The sequence below is a fragment of the Carassius carassius genome, chromosome 24 (assembly GCF_963082965.1).
Source record: "Carassius carassius chromosome 24, fCarCar2.1, whole genome shotgun sequence".
Lineage (NCBI taxonomy): Eukaryota > Metazoa > Chordata > Actinopteri > Cypriniformes > Cyprinidae > Carassius > Carassius carassius.
This window is the reverse complement of record NC_081778.1, coordinates 27,985,934-28,013,116: the sequence shown is the minus strand read 5'-3', so window position 1 is coordinate 28,013,116 and position 27,183 is coordinate 27,985,934. Positions and strand designations below refer to the sequence as shown.

At 42.8% G+C, this 27,183-nt stretch overlaps 1 protein-coding gene across 11 annotated transcripts in view; it reads left to right on the top strand.

Moving 5' to 3' along the window:
- The window catches only part of LOC132103362 (regulating synaptic membrane exocytosis protein 2-like), a 171,751-nt gene that overhangs the window by 58,684 nt on the left and 85,884 nt on the right, over positions 1-27,183 (top strand). For 10 of the 11 annotated variants that reach the window (XM_059508415.1, XM_059508411.1, XM_059508413.1 and 7 more), the window contains one exon: positions 18,044-18,864. In XM_059508415.1, coding sequence (XP_059364398.1) covers positions 18,044-18,864 — 821 coding nt within the window. Of the gene's footprint in view, positions 1-18,043; positions 18,865-27,183 lie in introns of those variants that run through there. The other variant, XM_059508419.1, reaches the window with a different exon arrangement.

Below are 27,183 nucleotides of genomic sequence, written 5' to 3'. Positions count from 1 at the left end.
ATGAAACCAACCGCATTCACACCACAAATGCATTTTCTGAACTCATCAGTAGGATCTTTCCAGTAGTTTTTGAGGGCAGCATCACAGCTGCTTTCTGTCTGTCTGTCCATGTTTTTTTTTTTTGTGTGTGAGGCGGATCTGATCTCTTTGATGGGTCTTTCTGGGGACAGTCTTGCTCTGATGTGGCTCAAATTGGTCACACTTCACTTCCAAACCTGTTTATTTCCTCCTGGGCCCAACGAGCAGCTCAGAATGTTAATTGCAGGCCTCTGGTGTTGATTGCTCAGCTTGTCAGCTACAGTTTCCTGTAAAATGTGTTTGGGCTGATCCGTCTTGGCTGCTCCAGTTGACACCAGTATGCATAATTACACACTGTTTGTCTGAAGCACTTTATGCTTCAGGGTGTTTGTTGTGCAATGCCACACATTTTCACTTTAATATTTGTGTATATTTCAATAATCAAGCAATTACCACAGTGCAGTAGAGGTCAATATGGGATCAAAATGGACACTATTATTTTCTTAATGCACAGTCCTGACCTCAGTGTAAAAGATTATTTGTGCATTATATTCAAAATAATAGAAAGGTTTGTCTCAATAATTTTTTATAAAAATATAGTGACTTTTTCAACCTTCGAAACAACTTACATTTTTGATTGATATCATGAATAGTACATAATTCCGTTCTGGTCTGTTAAATTGCCAATCAATATTTAATCAAGGCCTGACATGCATTGTTGCCCTCAGAAATATCAAATGACTGAAGTAAAATTAGTTGCTAATGATGTTTCATGTTTCACTTCAATCTCGTTAAATGGAAATCCAGTTACTACAACAGTTCTTCAAGTGTCATAAATTGAAATCCTATCAGAATAAAACCATGCATTTTATTTTATTTGATCAAAATCCTGCCTTTATAATAGCATGGTTTTATGTGCATTTTCTTTTCTTTTATAAAATACAATTATTATTTTATTATTTAATAATATTATAAAATATTACATTCATTGAATGTTTTTAGATACATAATTTAATTGTTTCCCTCATAAATGTCAAATTACTGGAGTAAAAGGAGATGCTGATGATGATTCATGTAAATTTAAAAATCAAACCACTCCCAATAAAATTAAAATCCAGTTATTTTATTTCTCCATCAATTCACTTTCATTTGGAAAAGTGTCATAATTGCTTATGTCCATTTTCTACCAGCTATCGAGTGTGGTTTATCTGGGCAATGACTAAATATTGGTTATTTTAACTTCCTGCTTTAGGAAATATGTCAACACAGAAAAGAACTGTGGTTGTCAAATCAATTCAAAGGATCTTTAATGCACTTAGGCCTATTAGGCCTAGTGTGTGTGTGAAGGTGTCTTGTTAGTGAGCTGTGGAAGGAAAGAGGCGTTCCCCAGCCTGCACTGCTTCTCCTGCTTTATTCTCCAGGGTTTTGGCCTATTTTACACTCTGCTAGAGCTTCAGGAGAGCAGGTCTGCTTGGCCTGAATGCTTCTGTTTGAAAAGATATGGGGTAAATGTGGCAGGAACACATGGCTGTCTGCATCATGTTTGGAGGGGGCCGTTAATGACGTTCACACCACTGTGGCGCACAGGCGGGATGCAGTGCTGTGCTGCTTCCTGTGTCTGCCTGTTCTGAAACACTTCACAGTGTTTTGGGCATGAGTGCCATTGTGCTACCAACTGCTCTGCAGGGTGAATAATATATTTATTATTATATATCTACTGTAGCTATACCATGGTATTCTTTCGCATATGTTTAGTACCTGTTATGGTAGTATATAATAAAAAAAATCAATTTAATTCCATCCAATTTTTTTTTTAAATTGAAATCCTACCACAATAATAAAATGGTTTTTAGATAATTACATTTTTTTTAATTATTATTATTGTTCTCTTTATTCTTTAATTTTAAGTCCAACCATAAAAAAAATTCAGTGGTACTATGGTAGTAGACAATTTTATTCTTAATTTAATTCAATGTATTTATTTTATTTTATCAAAAGTATTTCGTTTTTTAAGATTTTTATTTCTTATCACTATTTTTTCAATCATACCATACTATACATTTGGTTACTATTACTATGAAAATTCCTACCTTATTTATTTATTTCCATCCATGATAATAACATTGTTTTTGATGCATGTATTCTTACAATTACCATGGTGTGTGAATATGATAATCATTTAGTACATGATTACAGTATATAATAATCTCATGATATTACAGTATTGACAGTAGATTGCTTTATCTTAGAAAGGCTTAAAGTGAAGAGCATCTTTGTGATATCGTTCAGTGTGTCCATCAACAGAAAGACTTTTAGTGTAGTTTCTGTTTGGATGTTGACGTTTTCTGGACATGTTCATGTTTAAATCTATTGCATGTTCCAATTTATTATTTTGCAAAGCAGACAGAATTAGATTTACAAAGATAATCGCCCTTGTCTTTAAAAAAAAAAAAAAAAAAAAAAGGATGAGCAGGGGAAAAAAGCACAAATTCATGATTTGTTTGGTTAGAGAGTGCTGTTTTGTTCTGGCACACAGATTAAATAAAAATCCTCTAACAGGCCGCAGCCGGAATCTCCACCAATCAGCGGCGAGCTGAAGCATGTAATGCTGCCCCTGTCCCAGAGAAACATCTCCACCTCTGCTCACAGGTCATCCACTACAACCTGTTTCAGCCCCGCCTTAGGCTCTGGGCCCCCAGCATGCCTTGCGACTGCTTATAAGTCTGTCGGTACTGTGATGTCACTAACATCAGAGAGAATGACTAGAGGGAAAGGAATTCTTCAACACATTTTAGTCAGTGTTACATGGGATTTAAATAACTGTCAGTGAGGGAAGATTTGATCTGGGTGAAAACAGCATCCTGATATCAGAACCGAGGGGATTCTAATGCTACTGAAAGGACTGAGGCTGTTACTGGACTGTATTTCTGTTTTCTTCACCTGCTTGCAGTGGATTTTTGTAGTATCAGTTTGTGTGGCCTAGGTTGTGACTGACGAGGGAAGGTGTGTATTTCATTTCTCAGTTTTCTTTTGTTTAGAGGTAGCTGGTCGTACCATAGTACCACCACAGTACTTTATTAAGGGGATGCATAGAATTTTTAGGGTATTTTTTTCTGTGAAATAGGCTTTGACTGGACTAAACACAGAAAATGCTACATTTAAGAGTGTTTTGATTGCAGTGTGGTTGCAGGTTGACTATGTAGAAAACAGAGTTAGCGTGCTGGATAATCTGTGTCTGTGAGCTTTGCAGAGCTTTGTCCCAATATTACACACTGAACAACAGATAACATGGGTAAAAATCACATGTAACTGGGTCAGTTCACAATGACACTTCCTCTAGCCCTCCCTCCCTCTATCTGCATAGGTTTCACACTCAGACTGTTGGTTAGCTGCAGTTCTAATCATGCTAAGGATAAGTGTGCGGATAGGAATAATGCTGTGTAATATGTGTCCTGTGTCTGTCCATATGCTTATTAAACACAGACGCTCTGCCCAGCTGTGCTATCAGTGCTTTGGATGGAGCAGGTGGTGTTACGATTAAATGAGCATCTAGCGCAGTTTATTTCATAAACCTCTGTGTGATATAATGAATTGGCCTGCCAGGTTTGTGTGTGTGTGTGTGTGCGAGTGTTCATAGAAGTGATGAATAAAATGACTGAATGGAAGGCAAATTGAATAATGAGTATGTAAGTAACACTTCAGATATGCTCAAAGGGTATGTACCGTATTTTCCGGACTATAAGTCACACTTTTTTTCATAGTTTGGCTGGTTCTGCGACTTATAGTCAGGTGGGACTTATTTATCAAAATTAATTTGACATGAACCGAGAGAAATGAACCAAGAGAAAACATTACCGTCTACAGCCGCGAGAGGGCGCTGTATGCTGCACATTGCTCTTGTAGTCTACACTGAACACATATAGCGCCCTCTCGCGGCTGTAGACGGTAATATTTTCTCTTGGTTCTTGATTCTAAATAAATGCGACTTATATATGTTTTTTTCCCTCATCATGGTGTATTTTTGGACTGATGCGACTTATACTCAGGTGCGACTTATAGTCCAAAAATACGGTAGTTACTTCTCAGGTGAAGGGAAAGCATCCTTTTGGTTGTTTAGTAGGACAGTATGACACTATATGTAAGCAAACTGATGATATCTAAATTTATCACTGTTAACTTAGCATCATTAGTATCATAGATATTTTTTATAGTTTTTATTAATATTTTGAATGTTTCTTTTGTATTTTCTGTTTTCATTTAAATTGTGGTGTTTTGTCATTTTTATTAGTATTATTTTTTTAAATATGTCTACATTTTTTAATTTCTATTTCAGTTTTTATTGTTTTAGTACATAAAGTTAAATTAAATGAAAATGGGAAATGTTGCCTTGGCAAATTACTGAAATATAATAAGTTATATTTTATTATATATACAGTACAGACCAAAAGTTTGGAAACACCTTATCATTCAAAGATTTTTCTTTATTTTCATGACTATGAAAATTGTAGATTCACACTGAAGGCATCAAAACTATGAATTAACACATGTGGAATTATATATGGAATTATATACATAACAAAAAAGTGTGAAACAACTGAAAATATGTCTTCAAGAGGTAGTCACCTGAAATGGTCTTCCAACAGTCTTGAAGGAGTTCCCCGAGAGATGCTTAGCACTTGTTGGCCCTTTTGCCTTCTGTCTGCGGTCCAGCTCACCCCTAAACCATCTCGATTCAGGTCCTGTGACTGTGGAGGCCAGGTCATCTGGCGCAGCACCCCATCACTCTCCTTCTTGGTCAAATAGCCCTTGATGCCTTCAGTGTGACTAATAGTCATGATATTACATGATATACATATATATTTTTTTTTATTAAATATTAAATAATTTATATTATTTTACTATTATTTTTTTACAATTTTGGTGTTGGTTGTTTTATATATATATATATATATATATATATATATATATATATATATATATATATATATATGTGTGTGTGTGTGTGTGACTAATCTAACTTCCCTGGTTGTAATTTGTGATATTGACTACTGCTGGCTGTATACTGTCATGAATATTAGGTTTCTACATTTCAAAACACACGTTCCTGTTCCTCACACACGATCCCAAACACAAACAGCCGTCTGCTGCACTTGATTTGTGAATGGTGCACGACTTGTCGTGCTGCTGTTGAATAATGCAGCAGGAACACGGTGGCCATAGTAAAACCGGGAGAAGCGGGAGAGACCATCATTAATCAGTCAGTACATGTACACGCTCAAAAACAGCTCACAGAATGCTCCAGACCCTTGAACAGCACACTAAAGATCACAGCACCCTGCAGAAATACAGATAGCTGTTGTTGAACTGTGGTGTTCTTGTTGTTAGCTAGTACACTAGCTTCATATCCAGGTCATAAGAACGTTCAGTATGTTCGATGTGGTATTTGATGTGATTCGATATTTGCATCACAAAGGCTCTTTCATAGCTCAGGAAGCTTAACAGATTTCTCCGTTTCATTTCTAGTATCAGCATTCTCCTAAAATTCCTACTGAGAAATAAGAAATGTGATAATTATTGACGTACAATTATAGTTTAGAACTGTAGTAAAAAAAATGAATGGGGATAGTATATCTCTGATTATTTGAGAAGAATTTGATATTTGAGTTCACGATGAGACTTTGTTCATGTTATTTAGATTGAAATAAAAAACTGACACGTTTGAGTGCATATTGAGACTTTTTTCTGATTATTTGATGAGAAAAGTTTAATTTCATACTAAGACTTGGCTCAGATTTGCGCAAACCCTGCTAAACACAGATAAATTCTGTGAAGTCATATAGACACGGATAACAAACACTCAGAGATAGGGGAGCAGTGGATGGATTGTATCTTTTCAAGGCTCTAAACTTTACCCTTCAGCATAGATGCAGTTTTCCCTCCGGCATATCACTGGGCTTCCCACGAGCCAAAGACTCTTATTCCCTCTGAAGATGAAACGGGATGAAGATATGCCGGGAACACTGGTGTCATTTATCTTTTCCGACACATACAGCCAGCACTGTTCTAACCACATTAGCGACAGTGTAAAAATAAAATAACCAGTACCAGGTTATTTTTGTAAAAACAGCATGTGTTTTAAAATGAGATATTGCTTGTTTTTAAACAAAATTGCTCTTAGTAGTCAGATGCTGCTGTTTTATTACAGGATTTTGATGTTGATTGTGAAAGATTGAATATTGTTGATATGTAATATGTGATTTTAATGCCAATGTGAAAGCTATGATATAATATATAATATAATCCAAAGCATTAAAAGAAACATATGGGATAAAATTAGACTCAAAATGATTAATAGAGGCACGCAAAAATATCAATGTACTACATCAATTTTATCATCAAATGTATCTTACGAACCACAAAAAAACAAATAATAATAGGGCTGACAAATAGTAACTGACAAATTAATATAAGCTATTATTACTATAATAATAATATAAGCTACGGGCAGAGGAGAATAGCCAAACCAAAAAGAAACAAAGAAAATGTCACACCCAGGGGCTGGCTATGCTTTAACTAAGCCACACCCCTTCTCAACTTCCACCTCGAGGAGGTCCCCAAACCCGACCCAATGGCCAAACAACACGAGAACAAGTAAGTGATAAAACAATCTTTATTTAAATATTTAAAAATAGCTTGGGGAATAGGGAAAGGGCAACTAAAACTAAGCTCTGACTCGGCCCTCCAGATGGGCTATAGCCGGGAAGAGGTCAGGGAGCAAGGGGGCCACGGGGATCCGGGGCGTGGGGCTCGGGCCCCGGCCTGAGTCTTAGGTATCCGTAGCGCCCTCCTTCTTCCTCCTCTTCGCTGAATACAGCTCACGGTAAGTACTGGTTCACACAGTTCGTTCTCGAGGTGCCCACTCTCTTTCTCTTCCTCCACAGGCAACGGCTCTTCGCTGATTACAGCTCGCAGTAAGTACTGATTCACCCAGTTCGTTCCTTGGGTGCTCACGCTCTTTCTCTTTCTCCACAGGCAACGGCTGGGACACACAGGCACAGTTAGTTCAGCTTGGTTTTGCTCTCACCTCTTCGCTGATTACAGCTCACAGTAAGTACTGGTTCACACAGTTCGTTCCTTGGGTGCTCACTCGCTTTCTCTTTCTCCACAGGCAGCGGCTGGGACACACAGGCACAGTTAGTTCAGCTTGGTTTTGCTCTCACCTCTTCGCTGATTACAGCTCACAGTAAGTACTGGTTCACACAGTTCGCTCCTTGGGTGCTCACTCGCTTTCTCTTTCTCCACAGGCAGCGGCGTAAGTACAGGTTTCCTCAGTCTCTCCTCGTGTTACCCACTCTCTCTCCTTTTCTCTCCACAGGTATCAACTTGGGCACAATAGCACAGTTAGTTTGCTTTGAATGGCTCTCACCTCTGGGCTGGACACAGCGTACTGTAAGTACAGGGTTCGCTCTATTCCTCCTCGTGTTATTCACTCTCTCTCTCCTTTTCTCTCCACAGGTATCAACTTGGGCACAATAGCACAGTTAGTTTGCTTTGAATGGCTCTCACCTCTGGGCTGGACACAGCGTACTGTAAGTACAGGGTTCGCTCTATTCCTCCTCGTGTTATTCACTCTCTCTCTCCTTTTCTCTCCACAGGTATCAACTTGGGCACAATAGCACAGTTAGTTTGCTTTGAATGGCTCTCACCTCTGGGCTGGACACAGCGTACTGTAAGTACAGGGTTCGCTCTATTCCTCCTCGTGTTATTCACTCTCTCTCTCCTTTTCTCTCCACAGGTATCAACTTGGGCACAATAGCACAGTTAGTTTGCTTTGAATGGCTCTCACCTCTGGGCTGGACACAGCGTACTGTAAGTACAGGGTTCGCTCTATTCCTCCTCGTGTTATTCACCTCTCTCTCCTTTTCTCTCCACAGATATCAACTTGGGCACAATAGCACCGTTAGTTTGCTTTGAATGGCTCTCACCTCTGGGCTGAACACAGCGTACTGTAAGTACAGGTTTCCTCTGTTTCTCCTTGTGTTACTCACTCTCTTTCCTTTCCTCTCCACAGGTATCAACTTGGGCACAATAGCACCGTTAGTTTGCTTTGAATGGCTCTCACCTCTGGGCTGAACACAGCGTACTGTAAGTACAGGTTTCCTCTGTTTCTCCTTGTGTTACTCACTCTCTTTCCTTTCCTCTCCACAGGTATCAACTTGGACACAAAACACAGTTACTCTGCTTTGGATGGCTTTCACCTCTGGGCTGGACACAGCGTACCGTGCTATCTCCGGAGATCTGAAGCACGCTCACAACATATACTGTACTGAACTAGGCTAGGGCCAGCAATCTCCTTGTCCTCCCACGCCGAAGTGCGTGAAGGCGGGGGTTTATCTGACAGGACACACGGCAATACACAGCAGCCCACAGCAATATACAACACCACGTCAAAATTATAGGTTTTCACAGCACGAAGACTCACCCACCACACTCAGTGTACGGAAAGGACACCCGTCTTCCTTCACTTCGCTTGGTTCGGATCTGGCGATGGAATATGCGGCCTAGCTAGTGATGTCGTCGTTGCGACTACTTCAATAAGTATTCCTTCGGCTCTCCCACCACACTATATTAGGGGTAGGGCCACCCTCCTCCTCCTGGAGAGATCTACACAACGCCAGGTCAATATACAGGGCACTTTCGACTGGCTCTTAGTACTCACATCAATGCCACTTCCAATCCCCTTTTTCACGTCGTCTCAGTTCGCCGTATAATCTGTTCACTTCTCAACCTTTAAGGTTCGCGATGTCTTCACAATCATACAATTCCAGCCTGAGGGAGAGAGAGAGTTAGACAGCTACCAGCAGCGTACCAAGACGGGCACAACCCAGTGCTTCACACACACCAAAGAGAGCTTCCCCAGACTGTGAAATAACTTGGCCTTAAGTACTGCCTTGTCCAGCGTATCCTCCAATCACCAACCGCTGTCCCTAACTAGGCACAGGTGCATCGAATTCCCTGATTTTCCTTCTTACGGCGCTACCGGAAGTTCCGGTGTTCTGTTTTTCCGGTCCGGGCGGAAACACTTCCGGGCGGAACCAAACTTCCCGAATTTTGGTTCCGCCCCTAAAGATCGTCACCTTGTGACATCCTCCCCCGCCAATCCGTTCTAGTCCCTAGAACGTCCTCGGGCTGTCCACTCCCCATAGCGGGCAGGGGGTCGGCCTCGGTTCTCTCGCTGGGATCGTCTCACTGGTGAATCGGGCTCAGCTTGTTCAGGGGCTGCTTCTGGTTCTCTCGGGGCGATCGGGGGTGGTGCCACCACGGGTCTCCCTGGTACCACAGCCCAACCTTCAATCCAGGGGGCCGCTGGTACAGGTTCCGTGGGGACTTCTTCCACGGCTTCAGGGTAGTTAGGGCATGGGCGAATCATGTTCCGGTGCACCACACGGTCGGGGCCTGACTTCCCTTCTGGCCGGATGGTATAGACCGGCTGCCCCGGCCTCTGCTGCCGGCAGACTACATAAGGGGTGGCCTCCCAACGGTCACTCAGTTTCCCCTTCCCCTGCCGCCGATTATCTCTCACCAACACCCTCTCTCCTGGCAGTAGAGGGGCTTCTCTAGCAGTCCGATCATACAACCGCTTACTTTTCTCTCCTGCCGTCTGTATCCTTTTCGACACCTGCTCGTAGGCGAAATGCAAGCGCTGGTGATGGCGCCCCACCCACTCCGTTACACTTGCTTCCTCTTGGTCGGCTATCACTCCTAGGACCAGGTCAGTAGGCATTCGTATGTGTCTGCCAAACATCAGGTAAGTGGGAGCGTAACCCGTAGTACTATGTATACTGTTGTTATAGGCCTGTAGGAGGTTTGGCAAGGCACTCACCCAATCGTCCTGCCGTTGTTGGTCCAAGGTCCCCAGCAGCCCCAATAGGGTCTGATTGAATCTCTCACAGCCGCCGTTCCCCTGAGGATGATACGAAGTGGTGTGAGTTTTCGTGCATCCGTACAACTGGCATAGTTCTCTAATTACCCTGGACTCAAAGTTGGCTCCTTGATCGGAGTGCAGAAACTCCGGGCATCCGAACGTCTGGAAGACGGCCCGCCATAAAACTGTAGCGGTGGTGGTTGCAGTCTGGTCGAGGGTGGGGATAGCCCAAGCGTACTTTGTGAACAAATCCGTTATTACCAAGATGTTCTGGTAGCGATCTCGTGGTCGGCCCAGTGTCAAGAAGTCCATAGCCATGATATGAAGGGGGGCCTTCGCATGGATGGGTACCATTGGCGCTCGGACCTCCCGTCTGGACTTAAACAATATGCATCTCGGGCAAGCTTGAATTAGGGCGTGCACCGATGCCTCTAGCCCGGGCCAAAAGAAGAATCTCCTAAGCAGGGACACGGTCCTCTCCTGTCCCTGATGCCCCAACTGGTTGTGGTACGCCGAAACTAAAGCCGTTACCTCATCTGCGGGTACCACGATCTGGCGTACTTCTTCGCCCAACTTCGGGTCACTGACCCTTCTGCACAAAACGCCATCTCTCAGCTCCAGCCTGTCCCATTGCCCCAGCAGCCTCCTCCCAGTATCCGTCTGGGCTAACCTCTCCGCTGGCGTCAGCCGTCGGCCCTGTTCCAGCCATTCTCTTACCAGCCGCACATCTTGATCCCTGGCCTGTCTCTCCCTCCACCGACGGGGATCCCATCCCCAGTTCTCAGGCACGGCCTCTTGTCTGCTGCCTGGTGCCTCTACTGCTCCTACCATATAGCCCTCCTCCGGGCTGGCCCCTCCGGGGCTTTCCGCTTCGGGCAGCCTTGAGAGGACGTCCGCGTTCATGTGTTCACGCCCTGGTCGGTACTGTAGTTGATAGTCAAAGTTGGCCAGTTGGGCCACCCACCGCTGCTCCACGGCTCCCAGCTTCGCCGTCTGTAAGTGTACTAATGGGTTATTGTCTGTAATGATCGTCACCTTGGCACCCCAGAGGTAGTCTTTAAATTTCTCACTTAGGGCCCACTTCAACGCCAGCAGCTCCAATTTGAAAGAACTATAGTTCGCATCGTTCCTCTCGGCTGGGTGGAGGCTCCGGCTGGCGTACGCGATGACCCTCTCAACTCCGTCCTGCCGTTGAGCCAACACCGCTCCCAGCCCGAGATTGCTGGCATCTGTATACAAAAGGAATGGTTTTGTGAAATCTGCGTATGCCAAGATAGGGGCCTGTAGCAGCTCCTGCTTCAATGTCTGGAACGCCGACTCACAATTTACATCCCAGTCTACGTTGGGCGACCCCCGGCCCCGGTTACGACCTGTGCCAACCAGCAACTGATTAAGGGGTTTAGCAATTTTTGAAAAGTCCTTTATGAAACGCCTATAGTATCCCACAAATCCTAAAAAGGATCGCACTTGCCTCACTGTCCTCGGGGCCTTCCAGTCCTTCACGGCCGATACCTTTCCAGGATCTACGGACACTCCAGCCGCACTGACCACGTGGCCCAGAAAGTTGACTTCTCTCCGTAGTAAGTGACACTTATTGGGCTGTAGTTTCAATCCGTACTTCTCCATGGCCCGAAAGACTTCCTCGAGGTGCCTCAGGTGTGAATCAAAATCTGGGGAGTAGACAATCACATCATCCAGGTAAACTAATACTGACTCCATTAACTGACCTCCCAAGCACCGCTGCATCAGCCGCTGGAAGGTGGCCGGAGCGTTACAGAGCCCGAAAGGCATCCGGTCCCATTCAAATAGTCCAAACGGGGTTGTAAAGGCAGTCTTCTCCCGGTCTGTTTCGGCCACCTGCACCTGCCAGTAGCCACTGGCCAAATCTAGGGTAGAGTACCATGCCGACTGCGTGAGGCTGGCAAGCGAATCTTCGATCCGTGGCAAAGGGAAAGCGTCTTTCTTAGTCACGAGGTTCAGCTTACGGTAGTCCACGCAGAATCTCCAAGCCCCCGTCTTCTTTTGCACCAGCACTATGGGGGCCGCCCACGGGCTGCTGCTTTCCCTAACAACTCCTTGCTTCAGCATGCCTTGCAGGAGTGTACGTACCTCGGTATACAAAGTGGGCGGAATTGGGCGATACCTCTCCCGGCTGGGCCCTGCATCCCCGGTAGGTATATGATGTTGTACCACCTGGGTGCATCCGTAGTCTTCATCGTGGGTGGCGAACACATGCTGCCATCTCCGAAGGAGGGCCTGTAACTTCTGTGTCTGTGCCTGCTCTAAATCCTCCCCTTGTAACGACTCACCCACCAGGTGGCTCGGCACACTCCTCTCCATACCACCCCATGGGGTGTCTACTTGTGTCAGGGCCACCTCGATGACAGTGGGGCACACCTGACGAAAACTAATATCCCTCTCTTCCCTTACTTGGTGGGATGTAACCGTTGTCAGACGGGCTAATCGTTGGTGCCGATGTAGTTGCACCGCGTATGGATGTACATTCCGTATCCTCACGGGGACTCTCCCCCGCCGGACCGTCGATAGTCCTCGTGCCACTTCCACTTGTGGACAATCCACATGGGGCTCCACCAGCACCCACTCTTCTGGGCCCGCTCTTCGGGGCGGTACTCGCGCCCACACAACAGCCTCACTTTTTGCGGGGACAGACAAAGCAAAACGACACATCACTCTTCCTACCTCTTCCTGTTCCCTGCGGACTTGGCTCATTTGCACCCTTCGACAGTCAGCTACCACACACTCCCACTTGGGCCTCTCTGCAGGTGGTATCTTCGATACGGGCCTAGCCCGAAATAGCTCTTCCCAGCAATCAGCGAGGACATTCATGCCCAACAGGGCTCGATGTGCACCCAGACAATGGTCTTGCACGATAATCACACCTTTCTGGGGGACCATCACTCCGTGAACCTCTAGGTCCGTCAATCGGTAGCCAATATATGGGATGTCGAGGCCGTTTGCGCCCTTCAGAGTAAGCCAGGGGGCCTCCGCCCCTGGTGCCCCTTGTTTCCCAAACACTTCTTCGGATAAACTCTCAGCAAACAACGTCACTTGGGAGCCTGTGTCTACCAGGCATTGAACCTCCTTGCCGCACACTCTCACCTTCGCCACGGGGCTACGCCCAATCATCTGGCTCCTAGAGCCATATCCTCTTCCAGGGTCTTCTCGAGGGGTCCCGGCCACACGACCCACAGTGGCCGGCCGACCTAAAAACCCCCTTCTGACGCCCTGCGGGGCCCACACTGGCGGCTATAGTGACCTGGTTTGCCACAGCGGTTGCAGATGGGTCGCCCTTGCTCGTCCCATTCGAAACGGGGCCGGTTAAAGTGGTTCGGGCGCCTGAACGGCTCTCGGCCTCCCTCTGAGTACACTCGGTCTCGGGGCGCCGGCCGTGGTTCCTCCCGCGCCCGTCCTTGGCGCAATTCTCCTACGAGGGCTTTAGACAGTTCAGACATCTGATCGCGGACATCTTTCAAAAGTTCAGCCTTCAGTGCTTGCTTCCAGTCAGGGCCTCCGGGTTGTGCTGGTGCTACTTCACTGACAACCGCACACACTGGGGAACCACTCACCTCAGTCTCATCACCTTCCAGGGCCAGTGCCTCTTTCTTCAGATCTTCGAACGTAAGACCCGGGTCCCTTCGAAACTGGATACGTAGGCTCTGTCTCACCGGACCCTCCTTCAACCCCAGAAGAAACTGGTCCCGCAATAGAGTCTCTCCATCTCCCAACCCGTGGTCCCGACGGGTCTGTAGTCGGGCGAATTGCTCTCGCAACCTCAGGGCGAAAGCTCTAATCGGTTGGCGGGGGCCCTGCTTACAATTGAAGAACTGGGAGCGAAGGACAGCTACGGGGGTGTGGTCACCATACTGTTCAGTGAGGAACTGGAACACGGTTTGGGCGTTGGCTCTAACGGCTTCGGGGGCGGCATGCACCTCTCGCCGCGCTTCTCCATCCAGGGAGTTTAACACAAATTGAAGCCGCTGGGCTGCACTAAGGCCCTGTAGGTCGGCCAAGTACTCTAGTTGAGCCTTCCATTCAGACAATCGTACCTCGGATTCTGTCCCCCCATATTTTTGAATCCAGGGGCTCCCCATAAAAACGGGCATGGCACGGGGTTGGGCTGAAAGCCCCGCGTTGTCGGTCATTGGACGACCTTGGTTACTCAACTCGAGGTGGAAACCCTGCCGACTACGCCAAATCTGTCACACCCAGGGGCTGGCTATGCTTTAACTAAGCCACACCCCTTCTCAACTTCCACCTCGAGGAGGTCCCCAAACCCGACCCAATGGCCAAACAACACGAGAACAAGTAAGTGATAAAACAATCTTTATTTAAATATTTAAAAATAGCTTGGGGAATAGGGAAAGGGCAACTAAAACTAAGCTCTGACTCGGCCCTCCAGATGGGCTATAGCCGGGAAGAGGTCAGGGAGCAAGGGGGCCACGGGGATCCGGGGCGTGGGGCTCGGGCCCCGGCCTGAGTCTTAGGTATCCGTAGCGCCCTCCTTCTTCCTCCTCTTCGCTGAATACAGCTCACGGTAAGTACTGGTTCACACAGTTCGTTCTCGAGGTGCCCACTCTCTTTCTCTTCCTCCACAGGCAACGGCTCTTCGCTGATTACAGCTCGCAGTAAGTACTGATTCACCCAGTTCGTTCCTTGGGTGCTCACGCTCTTTCTCTTTCTCCACAGGCAACGGCTGGGACACACAGGCACAGTTAGTTCAGCTTGGTTTTGCTCTCACCTCTTCGCTGATTACAGCTCACAGTAAGTACTGGTTCACACAGTTCGTTCCTTGGGTGCTCACTCGCTTTCTCTTTCTCCACAGGCAGCGGCTGGGACACACAGGCACAGTTAGTTCAGCTTGGTTTTGCTCTCACCTCTTCGCTGATTACAGCTCACAGTAAGTACTGGTTCACACAGTTCGCTCCTTGGGTGCTCACTCGCTTTCTCTTTCTCCACAGGCAGCGGCGTAAGTACAGGTTTCCTCAGTCTCTCCTCGTGTTACCCACTCTCTCTCCTTTTCTCTCCACAGGTATCAACTTGGGCACAATAGCACAGTTAGTTTGCTTTGAATGGCTCTCACCTCTGGGCTGGACACAGCGTACTGTAAGTACAGGGTTCGCTCTATTCCTCCTCGTGTTATTCACTCTCTCTCTCCTTTTCTCTCCACAGGTATCAACTTGGGCACAATAGCACAGTTAGTTTGCTTTGAATGGCTCTCACCTCTGGGCTGGACACAGCGTACTGTAAGTACAGGGTTCGCTCTATTCCTCCTCGTGTTATTCACTCTCTCTCTCCTTTTCTCTCCACAGGTATCAACTTGGGCACAATAGCACAGTTAGTTTGCTTTGAATGGCTCTCACCTCTGGGCTGGACACAGCGTACTGTAAGTACAGGGTTCGCTCTATTCCTCCTCGTGTTATTCACTCTCTCTCTCCTTTTCTCTCCACAGGTATCAACTTGGGCACAATAGCACAGTTAGTTTGCTTTGAATGGCTCTCACCTCTGGGCTGGACACAGCGTACTGTAAGTACAGGGTTCGCTCTATTCCTCCTCGTGTTATTCACCTCTCTCTCCTTTTCTCTCCACAGATATCAACTTGGGCACAATAGCACCGTTAGTTTGCTTTGAATGGCTCTCACCTCTGGGCTGAACACAGCGTACTGTAAGTACAGGTTTCCTCTGTTTCTCCTTGTGTTACTCACTCTCTTTCCTTTCCTCTCCACAGGTATCAACTTGGGCACAATAGCACCGTTAGTTTGCTTTGAATGGCTCTCACCTCTGGGCTGAACACAGCGTACTGTAAGTACAGGTTTCCTCTGTTTCTCCTTGTGTTACTCACTCTCTTTCCTTTCCTCTCCACAGGTATCAACTTGGACACAAAACACAGTTACTCTGCTTTGGATGGCTTTCACCTCTGGGCTGGACACAGCGTACCGTGCTATCTCCGGAGATCTGAAGCACGCTCACAACATATACTGTACTGAACTAGGCTAGGGCCAGCAATCTCCTTGTCCTCCCACGCCGAAGTGCGTGAAGGCGGGGGTTTATCTGACAGGACACACGGCAATACACAGCAGCCCACAGCAATATACAACACCACGTCAAAATTATAGGTTTTCACAGCACGAAGACTCACCCACCACACTCAGTGTACGGAAAGGACACCCGTCTTCCTTCACTTCGCTTGGTTCGGATCTGGCGATGGAATATGCGGCCTAGCTAGTGATGTCGTCGTTGCGACTACTTCAATAAGTATTCCTTCGGCTCTCCCACCACACTATATTAGGGGTAGGGCCACCCTCCTCCTCCTGGAGAGATCTACACAACGCCAGGTCAATATACAGGGCACTTTCGACTGGCTCTTAGTACTCACATCAATGCCACTTCCAATCCCCTTTTTCACGTCGTCTCAGTTCGCCGTATAATCTGTTCACTTCTCAACCTTTAAGGTTCGCGATGTCTTCACAATCATACAATTCCAGCCTGAGGGAGAGAGAGAGTTAGACAGCTACCAGCAGCGTACCAAGACGGGCACAACCCAGTGCTTCACACACACCAAAGAGAGCTTCCCCAGACTGTGAAATAACTTGGCCTTAAGTACTGCCTTGTCCAGCGTATCCTCCAATCACCAACCGCTGTCCCTAACTAGGCACAGGTGCATCGAATTCCCTGATTTTCCTTCTTACGGCGCTACCGGAAGTTCCGGTGTTCTGTTTTTCCGGTCCGGGCGGAAACACTTCCGGGCGGAACCAAACTTCCCGAATTTTGGTTCCGCCCCTAAAGATCGTCACCTTGTGACAAAAACACAATGTAACATTCATAAAACTGTACACAATGGAATGCGCACGTGAGTGGGGCTGTAGTGCCATCTAGTGTTCTGTTTTTCTTTAGCTCAGCTGTGCGTGAAACGTGAAATGTTGAACTGCGAAAATGAAGTCGCAAAATTCAAATTAACTGAACAAGATTGACTCGTGACGTCGCGCTAAGTGGGCGTGGCTTCAGCAACTAGCTCCCGCCTTTTTGCCCATTTTTGATTATCCGGAAGAGTCACTTGGTGACGCGCTGCTAAGATGGTGACGGCCCGCTCTGCTTTAAGCTTCAAAAACACACTTCAGGAATCAACGGGTGACGTCACGGACACTACGTCCATGTTTTTATACAGTCTATGGTGTCACCCGATCCACATATGCATGGATTCCAATTTATGATAATATCAATGCAGAACATAACATTTTTATTCACAAACATGTCTGTATATGTACAAATTGCTGCACAATCATTTAATCCCGAATCAAATTGAAAGGCATTTGTTTGTGATTCGTAAGATACATGTATAAAATTGATGTTGTACATTGATATTTTTGCGTGCATCTATTAATCATTTTGAGTCTAATTTCATCCCATAGAAACAGCATACTGAACTAGAACAAAAAACAATGTAGGATGGGACTTGATTTATCCATCAGGAATTTATTGGATATTGAAAATGTATAGTCTTTTTAAAGGTGTATCAAAAAAATACTAAAAAAAAAACTAGAAATTGTAGATCAATCCTTTATTGATGCATAATAAGTCTAGAAATATACTAGTCAGTTTATACAAGATTGACCCATGCCTTTTTGCTTAAAAGTGAAGACCCAATTCTATGCATGTTCTAGCCCGCTTTCCAATCAGCAAAAAAAATTTGGTCTGTGCCAGTTAAAAAAAAAAGATATTCAGAAGAATGTTGGTTAACCAAATTGTTTCTGGTAGCCATTGACTTCCATAGTATTTCCCCCCTACTATGATAGTCAATGGCTACCAGCAACTGTTTGATTACCAACCTTCTTCAAAATATCTTCTTTCTTTTGTGTTAAACAGAAGAAAAAAGCGTGTACAGGTTGGAATAACTCAAAGGTGAGAAAATATTAACAATGTTCATTTTTAACCCTGGGTAAAGTATGAGCATTTTAAAACCTTAAACAAGATACCAGGATTTTGGATGACCCAGGATTAACCGTTTCAAGTGTAAAAAGCCCTACGGTCAACTTTATTTGTCTGGAATTCCTATAGCAACGTTTGCTCTTTTTTTTCTGACAGGAAAAGAAGCCCATCAGCAACCAGGGATCCAAACCAAAAATACGGCCAAAGGGAGGAGAAGGCAGAGCGTTCACAGTATGCCCCAGGGGCGGGCGGCATGCCACGATCGCCGTCTGACTACGGGGCCGGAGACCGCCAGTGGCGGGGAGGCTACGGTCGCTCCTACGAGGATGCGGAGGTAGCGAGGAATGCGTACCGCGCTCGACGGGGTGGCTGGCACTCTCAGGAAGAGTATCCACCTGAACCCGGCTTCCTGCCCGATGGCCCGCCTCTCAGCGAGCATGAGCTTCAGCGGCAACGGCAGGAGGAGTACCAGAACCGCTACCGCAGTGACCCAAACTTGGCCCGCTACCCAGTCAAACCACAACCTTACGAGGAACAGATGCGCATGCATGCGGAGGTTTCACGGTTCAGGCACGAACGGCGCCACAGCGATGTCTCCCTGGCATACACAGAGATGGAGGAGCCCTTCGGGCCCCTGCGGAATACCCACTACTCACCAGGTCCTGGACACACCCACTGGAGGTCCCACCACAGTCCACCCGACGTGGACTCCATCCACAGGCAGCAGCACCTGGATCCCGTCTCAGCCGTAAGGAAGAGTAAACGAGAAAAGATGGATAGCATGTTGCGGAATGACTCGCTCAGTTCCGACCAATCAGAGTCCGTCAGGCCGCCACCACCCAAACCTCACAAGACCAAGAGGGGCGGCAAAATGAGGCAGGTGTCCCTGAGCAGCTCAGAAGAGGAACTGGCCACTACACCGGAGTACACCAGCTGTGAAGACGTGGAGATCGAGAGTGAGTCTGTGAGCGAGAAAGGTAATGCAGCTATTTATCATTTATATATGTATGTACACTACCATTCAAAAGTTTGGGGTCGGTACGATTTTTATGTGTTTTTGTAAGAAGTCTTTTATCCTCACAAAGGGTGTGCTTGTTTTATTAAAAACACTAAAAATAGTAATTGTGACATATTGAAATTTAAAATTTCTAATTTCTATTTGATTTCTTATATATTTTAAAATTAGCGCTTTCAAACGACTAATCGCGATTAATCCTATCTAAAATAAATGTTTTTGTTTACATAATATATGTTTGTGTACTACTTTTATGTAAAAAGGGCGTGTAGAGAAAAGAAATCTCTGATAGCCGAGGCACTCCTTAATTAAAATGTCTTTAATGAAAAAATGACATGTCCTAAATTGTCCATATAGTACATGTCATTTTTTCATTAAAGACATTTTAATTAAGGAGTGCCTCGGCTATCAGAGATTTCTTTTCTCTACACGCCCTTTTTAAATGTTCTACCTTGGACCGAAGAGCACCCAAATCAAACCTAAAAGGAATTGAGCATGCCATTCATCTTGAATCGAAATACTACTTTTATGTATTATGTATATATAAATACACACACATTCAGTATATATTTTACAAATATTTACATGTATATACAGTATATGTATATATTTATATTATTATATTTTATATTATATATAAATATATTTAATATATAAACAAAATAGTTTTTCTTAAAAATATACATGCATGTGTTTGTATTTATATGTAGATAATATACACAGTACACACTCATATATTATGTAAACAAAAACTTTTATTTGGGATGCGATTAATCACGATTAATCATTTGACAGCACTATTTAAAATGTAATTTATTTCTTACTCCAGTCCTCAGTGTCACATGATCCTTCAGGAATAATTCAAGGAAGCTAAATAAACATGTATTATTATTACCAATGTTGAAAACAGATGTGCTGTTTAATATTTTTGTGGAATTTTTTTATAATTAGAAAGAACAGCATTTATTTGTAATGTAAATATTTTGCAACATTATTCGTATTTACTGTCACTTTTGGTATTGAAATTAATGAATCCTTGCTGAACAAAAATATTTAAAAAAATAATAATTGTAATAAATCTTACTGACCCCATATGTTTGAACTGTAGTGCATGTTGATGCAGTAAAGCTGTAGTGCTATCAGTTTAAAGCTGTTGCTAATATTGTTGCTAAGTTTTATTTACATGGAAGTAACTACTGTAGATCAGAATAATTTTTCATATGCTAATAACCTCTGATTGATGCTGATGTTTCACAGTGTGTGTGAATGGCCTGTGTTGTGTGAGCGGTTAGCGAGTGTGAGCTAAGACCTGTGTGTGTTTATTTCAAGAGAAATGATTGCGCGTGTCTGACAGTGAAACTGTAGATTAGCAGGCTACATTCTACTCACTATTTAAAGAAATACAACTACATTTAAGTTACAAAAAAGCAGTTACTAACAAAATAATAATAATAATACATTAAAGTCAAAAACGTAACGCTGAACTGCTCTGTAAAAAAAATAAAAATAATTAAAAGAAAATACATGAATCAGTGAATCACGAACTGTCCAAATAAACCAGTTTACTGGAATTAATTAGATATCCACACAGTTTAGTTTTTTGAATGTTTTTTGATTATCTCCACAGCTGTTAAACATATACTTGGTAGTTACTCTCCAACACTGGTGCTACCTTTTGTATATTTGTGTGTGTGTGTGTGTGTGTTGTGTTCTCTCAGTTGTCCTCCAGTGATGGATATTGCTGGGTCTTGGTTCCCTCAGATCAGATGTAGGCTGCGTTACATAACGGAGGGATAGAGTGGAAAAGAGAGAGACAGAGGAAAGAGAAAAAATGCGAGGAAGAGAGATGAGATGATTCCCTCTGAGAGGATTAATCTTAAAAGTGCACTTATTTATATAGTTTTACACCTAAAGAAATGAGCAGTATGCTGGAGATACCTGAAGACTTTTGTCATATTGGTGGCCTTGAAACAGATGTTTTATTTTGACAGGATGTACGGCATCACATGACCAGCTACTACTCACTTCATCTCAATAAATGCCCTTTTTATCACATTATCTGTTCTGTATGCAATAAAATAATCATGCATGACAAATATTTGTGATATTTAAATATAACCCCCCCCCCCCAAAAGAAAAGAAAAAAAGAAACCTGATTAAAATGTTATTATATTTATTATGTTATGTAACATTATTTTATGTAGCCGGGAATATTTCAATTGTGAAATATTTCTACATCATGCCACTATTTGTTACGCATTTAATTTATGCTAATTTAAATTAAGGTGAAATATGAATATAAAATGCACTTTGAAGTATTTGTTTATATTTTTTTGTTTGGCAGTGTGCACTCATACAGTATCATAACTACAATTATTTAAGTATCTCAGGCACTTTATTTACTGTGTACACAACAAATAGTAAGGTTTTGAACAGAGTTGCATGAATGGGTTCAGATGATGGAGGCGGGATAGAGAACTGGAGAGAGAAGAACTCAGTCCGAGCCACTTATATAAGCATCCCGAGGACAAAACCCAGCGTACAGTTCTACATTATTGCTGTTCTGCTTTTCCAGGTTTCACATTCACACTTATAACCAGAGGAGAGGAGTAATGCTCTCTCTGAAGGTCAGGTGAGTTTTAGGGAGGAGGGGAGAGCACATTGGGCCAGATAAGACTGCCTTTCCCATCAACTCTCTCACACATGAGAGTCGAGCGCAATGGAGATATAGCACAGTAGTGATGCGCGGGTCGTCTCATAACCTGCGGGTAACCCGCGGGTCGGGTTAAGAAATTGGCACTTTATTGCGGGGCGGGTTGGGGCGGGTCACTAAAAACAAAATTTTTAAAAATCCATTTATGTTGCATGGAATTTAGTGGTGGAAATTATGATTATTTCAAGAGATTCATTGATTTTCAGTTCGTTCACCAAAATGATTCATTCACTGATTCATTCAGTGACCATTTCTTCATATTACACAAATACACCTGCAGTTGGCGAAAAAGAGTGTCTTATGTGTTATGTCTTAAGTCAATGAACGTATTTACAAAAACTGATTTGGCTTTATTAAAGTGTGTGCATGATCGCATTAAATAAATTGTCTAAATAAATTGTTCAGATTAACAAAGCACGAGGTTTTATCGGGGCAGTGGCGGCTCTAGACAAATTTTACTAGGGGGGCCAAGGAGGGGCCAGTGTTTAACCAGAGGGGCACATTAAAAATGGCAACATATTTTATTTAAATGTAATGCAAACAAATACGAAAAGTAATTCTTGAAAAAATCTACACAGTAATTTTACACAATCTAAACATGTTAATAAAAACAAATTACTATTAGTACTCTTATAAAATTCAATCAGGCAATCATACATTTCACAATTTAATATTTATATATGAATGTCAAGAATTCAGAAGTGTATATATTTATAATGCTTACACTACACTACACAGAAATAATATACAATTAAATTATGCTTATTTTAAATGTATTGTGCAGGCTAAAAATATAATAAGCTTTTAATAATCTTTCAGTCCGCAAAACCATGATAATATGAAACGCTTCAAAACTGAGCTCACAAAGTGATTTTAAAAGTTTACGGCTCTTAAAACATGTGTGTGATCTAACAGGCACAAGCGAGTCTTTTAAAAAACAGCAACAAACATAAAATACAAATACCAAAATAAAGTCATTTTATGCAAATCCACAGCCTTTTTATCTACAGATCAAGCATTATAATGTGAGTATATAATATTGGAGAGAGTTTTACCATGCATCCTGCTGTAAATGGACGAGGTGCGCGCTATTTGAATACTGAAAGGAGAATGATTGACAGCCGCAGAGGAGGGAAAACAAGCGCTGAGTCCCAATTCGCATACTATCCGTCCTAAATAGTATGCGAAACTAGAATTAGTACGTCCCAAATCGTAGTATGTTGAAAAGAGTATTCCAAAGATACCCGGATGGTCTACTATTTCCGGTTAGAATTCGAAGTGCAGATCAATGCACACTCTAAGTGCTAATATTGCCCACAACCCATTGCGTGCGGGAGGGAGGAGCTTTGCGGTGATGTAAACATGGCAGCCGGATGCAGCAGCGGAGATGCGCCCTCAGGATGGGGTTCGTTGCATTCAGCTGGCAGTATGGTGTGGGGTTATCAGGCGACAAAACAATAAATAAAAAGGCTGTAGTACAGTGTCATTCAAGTGTCTTTTTTATGTATTTCTTTTGATGTTTCTGTCTTAGATTTATACCTTACTATAAACCCTTATGAAAATAAACACCTTTTACTACACTAACCATAGTTTAACCACACTGACTTATTTGTAGTAATACTGTGGCTGTACAAATGTTAACTTTATTAGTCCCACCAAAGAAACATGGTTACTACATTTTTACTATAGTAAAAGCATGGTTCATTTTCATCTGGGTATTTTTGAATTATACACATAAGTATAAAATTAAGTATAAAATACGGTAAACAATAGTTATACTATAAACTTTAAATATTTGAACTTTAAAATAAGTAGCTTTCGTTACACACATTGCACATGAACGTCAGAACCAGCCGCCTCACAAACGACCTGCGTTTGGTTCTACGACGACGCCGCCCTGCTTCTTCACTCCTCAACTTGGTAGAAGAACACATTGTAAAATGTATTGTGAAAAAAAGATGGGAATAGTAAATAAAATTTTATTGGACATACAAGAATGAATGAAACGTTAACAGTTGTAGTGTGCGTAACTAGGCAACCACGTTGTCGTTCACGTTGCATGACGTCATCGAAGTATGTCCCAGAACGTGCATACTTTTTTGCTACACACTCAAAACTATGTACTTTTTCCTCACAAAAAAAGTACATACTTTTAGGTCGTAGTATAAGTAGGCGAATTGGGACTCAGTCAAGGTTTCCTGTAAACTTTCATTTAATGATGTAAATAGTCTTCTGTCCATAACATTAAGATATGGAATTGCTTCAGATGACTTTGAGAAATTATAATCAGACCCAAGTCACCCAAACTGATGTGAAAAAAATGGGAGGCGCCGAAAAGCGCTTTTGGCGCTCGCGTGTAAAATCATATTACTTTTTTTTTTTTTTTCAGCACGGGGGTGGCCACAGGGGTGGCCAGGGACATGTCTACAGAGGCACTGCCGTGTAGAACTGCCACTGTATCGGCGATTAAACGTGGAGTTATGTTCTGCATTGCAAATATGAAAACAAGCGTATGTGCACCAATAACTGTATTTGTATCTGCTGATTGCTGATCGAGATTTTCTCTTATTCATTTCATTCACAAACGAGATGTATCAGTTCATTCAACACTTTCACCTACGAGAAGATCGTATTCGTTCCCAACATTCAACAAGTCACATGCTCCGTCACATCTTGAGTAACTCTTTTTGACAGGATGAAACAGTTCACAGAGCTGTTCACTATCTGCGCATGCGCTGCTAATAGCGCCGAGCTCGCGCGGTGCTGTGGGAGGAACTTCATTGAACGAGAAATGAGTCTTTTACTGTCTATGTTCAGTGGATTATGTAAAAGAGAACGATTTGTTCACCTAAAAGATTTGTTCACAAACGAACCATCATAGTGCAATTACCTATAGCCTATATTGATAAGTTTACGATACGAAGGTCTAAGTAGCAACGTAATTTCCGTGATGTCCCCGATGCGCGGGGCGGGGCGGGTCAAGAAATTGTACTTTAATTGCGGGGCGGACTGGGGCGGGCCAAATAATTTCATAAAAGCGGGACCCGCGGGTTGGAAAAAACCCCGACCCGCGCATCACTATAGCAACAATGGTGTAAATTTGGGGTGGGGCTACCTGTTTGTCTGACCAATAGCAGATGGACAGAGTAATTTGTAATTTTGTTTGGTGATGGTAGTGGTTTCAAAATCAAAATCTGAAGTGATTATTATTATTTATTATTCCAGATTTTCATAAGATAGTCTAAAGCATTTGCTCATTGCTGCTGGTCTCTGCCAAACTCACCTTACTGACACAAACATATTGAAATATGAATATATTTATGCACCACTAGTGGCATCAGCTGGAATTTCACAAAAATACACAACCATTCAAAAGTTTGGGTCGGTCAGGATGAAGTAAATGTACAGTAAAAACATTTATATGGTAAAAAAAAAAAAAAATAATAATAACATTAAAAAAAACTTTCTATTAAATAATCCTAAAAGAAAAAAAAAGAAATCACAAAAATATTTAGCAGCACAAAACAACACAAATGTCAGGGCATGTCAAAACTTCTCCAGGGCCCCCAACCCCCTCAGACTCCAGAGGATTAAAATAGAAAACAATTACTTTAAATTGTACTAATATTTCACAATATTACTGTTTTTACTGCATCAAATAAATGGAGTTTTGGTGCGTTTTTTAGCATTTTTGCTAAATCTTACTGACCTTTTGACCTCTTTTGAATGGTGGTGTAAATTTTCATGACTACTTCATATTCAGACATGCTTTTAATTTGATGTACTGCTTTGTGCATACTATATAGTATAATAAGGAAGCACAGGGTTTGGAAATTGTCAGAGGGTTACTACCCTCCAATATAGTATATTAAACTGGGTAGAATAGAATTTAAACATTGGGGAAAAGCTTCTTTAAATACTGTATTAAACACAATATCCAAAACTTGGATGTCACTTTTGACATCTGATTACTTTGGACACTGGTACAGATCAACTTTAGCCATGAACTGGTTGTGCTTTGTTTTGTTAGAGTAGACTAGCAGGCAGTTTATATTCTTGCTTCCTGTTCTGAATGAAGGTTTTGACGTTATTTGTTTTGCCGTCTTACTGTCTGAAGATCAGATGTAATGAGGTGAAAGCAGGTTACCATGGCATCCGCTTGGCTGCAGGCCTGTTTTCGGATCGGAATAAGCCACTGTGATTGGCTCTCGGCTCGCTCTACATTCAGACCTGCTCTCAAAGCAGCCAAAAAACCTCATACGATTCATGGCGAATTATGTAATGGTCAAAAGCACGTGTGATTAGAAAAATTTGCAGTGGTGCTTTAGATGACACATTATAAATATAACTGCAGTCAGCTATATGCATATTATTCATGTCTAGTGCTCTTTAAACTGTCAGGAGAAACACTCTGCTTCTTTGTGAAATGGGATGGCCTGCGCTAAAGCTTTGTAGAACCGTTGATATGCAGTGGGAGACCCTCGTGTGATTTAGTGTAGTGTTCTTTCTTTTTGTTCTCTTCACTATTGATCAGCAGATGTGCAGACAGAACAGGAGAAAAGGTTTGAAGAAGCCAGTCTCTGTGTCCACAGGGTTACATTCATACATACACTCTGTGTTCTTAGCAGACACTTACTATGACTAAGTGAGTGGTAATTAAAGGGAGACCTGCATGTCCAATCAACTGTAAACATGCATATTAGCCATCATGTCATGTACATTTATTTCCCCATTTTTGTGAAATTAAATGCCAGTTCTGCTTGTCAACTCCTTCAACTAGTCCGCTAATTAAAAATCTAACTGGCTAGCATGGATGTGGTTTTGTTGAAATCGAAAGAATTGCTGATACACACACACACAAACAAATACACATTTCCCAGCATTTTTTTAATGTATTTTTGTCTAATTTTTCTGTTTATTATATTATAATATATTATATTATATATTGTATACACATGTATGTGTGTGTATCTATCTATATATCATCTATTATGGGTGTAGAAAATTTTTAATATTCATTATTATATGAAAAAGCTAATTGTATTATTTGTAAATAATTATAAATATGAACTATTTTTATATTACAATTATTTTAAATGTAAAAAATGTATTTGATTTTAAATAGTAAATAATTACAAATTTTAAAATGAGAAATGTAAATATAGCACATTTAAATTAATAATTTTTTTATGTATATAATTTTCAGTCTTGGGTTGACTAAAACTGTTGATGTAATAGAGAGTCTGGTGTTCATCATGCATTTCCCATTTGGGAACCAATCAGATCGCATCTTCAGTTTAAGGCAAAGCTGTCCTATATGAAACCTTCACAGAGACAAATATCAATAGTCATTTTATGAATGTATGCCATGTTGCTGTCTTCAGTCTGTCTCTCTCTTTTCTCCTGTCCCCTTCACTTGTAGTAAAAACAGCATCAATAATTAATGATCCAATTAATAGTTTACACTGGGGTTTTATTGAGTTGTCAGAGTGATGGAGAGCCGTGCGCTAGCGGCCTGGGAGCTTTGCTCAGGCCTGAATCAGCACTTCCGCCTTCTGCCGAGAGCGA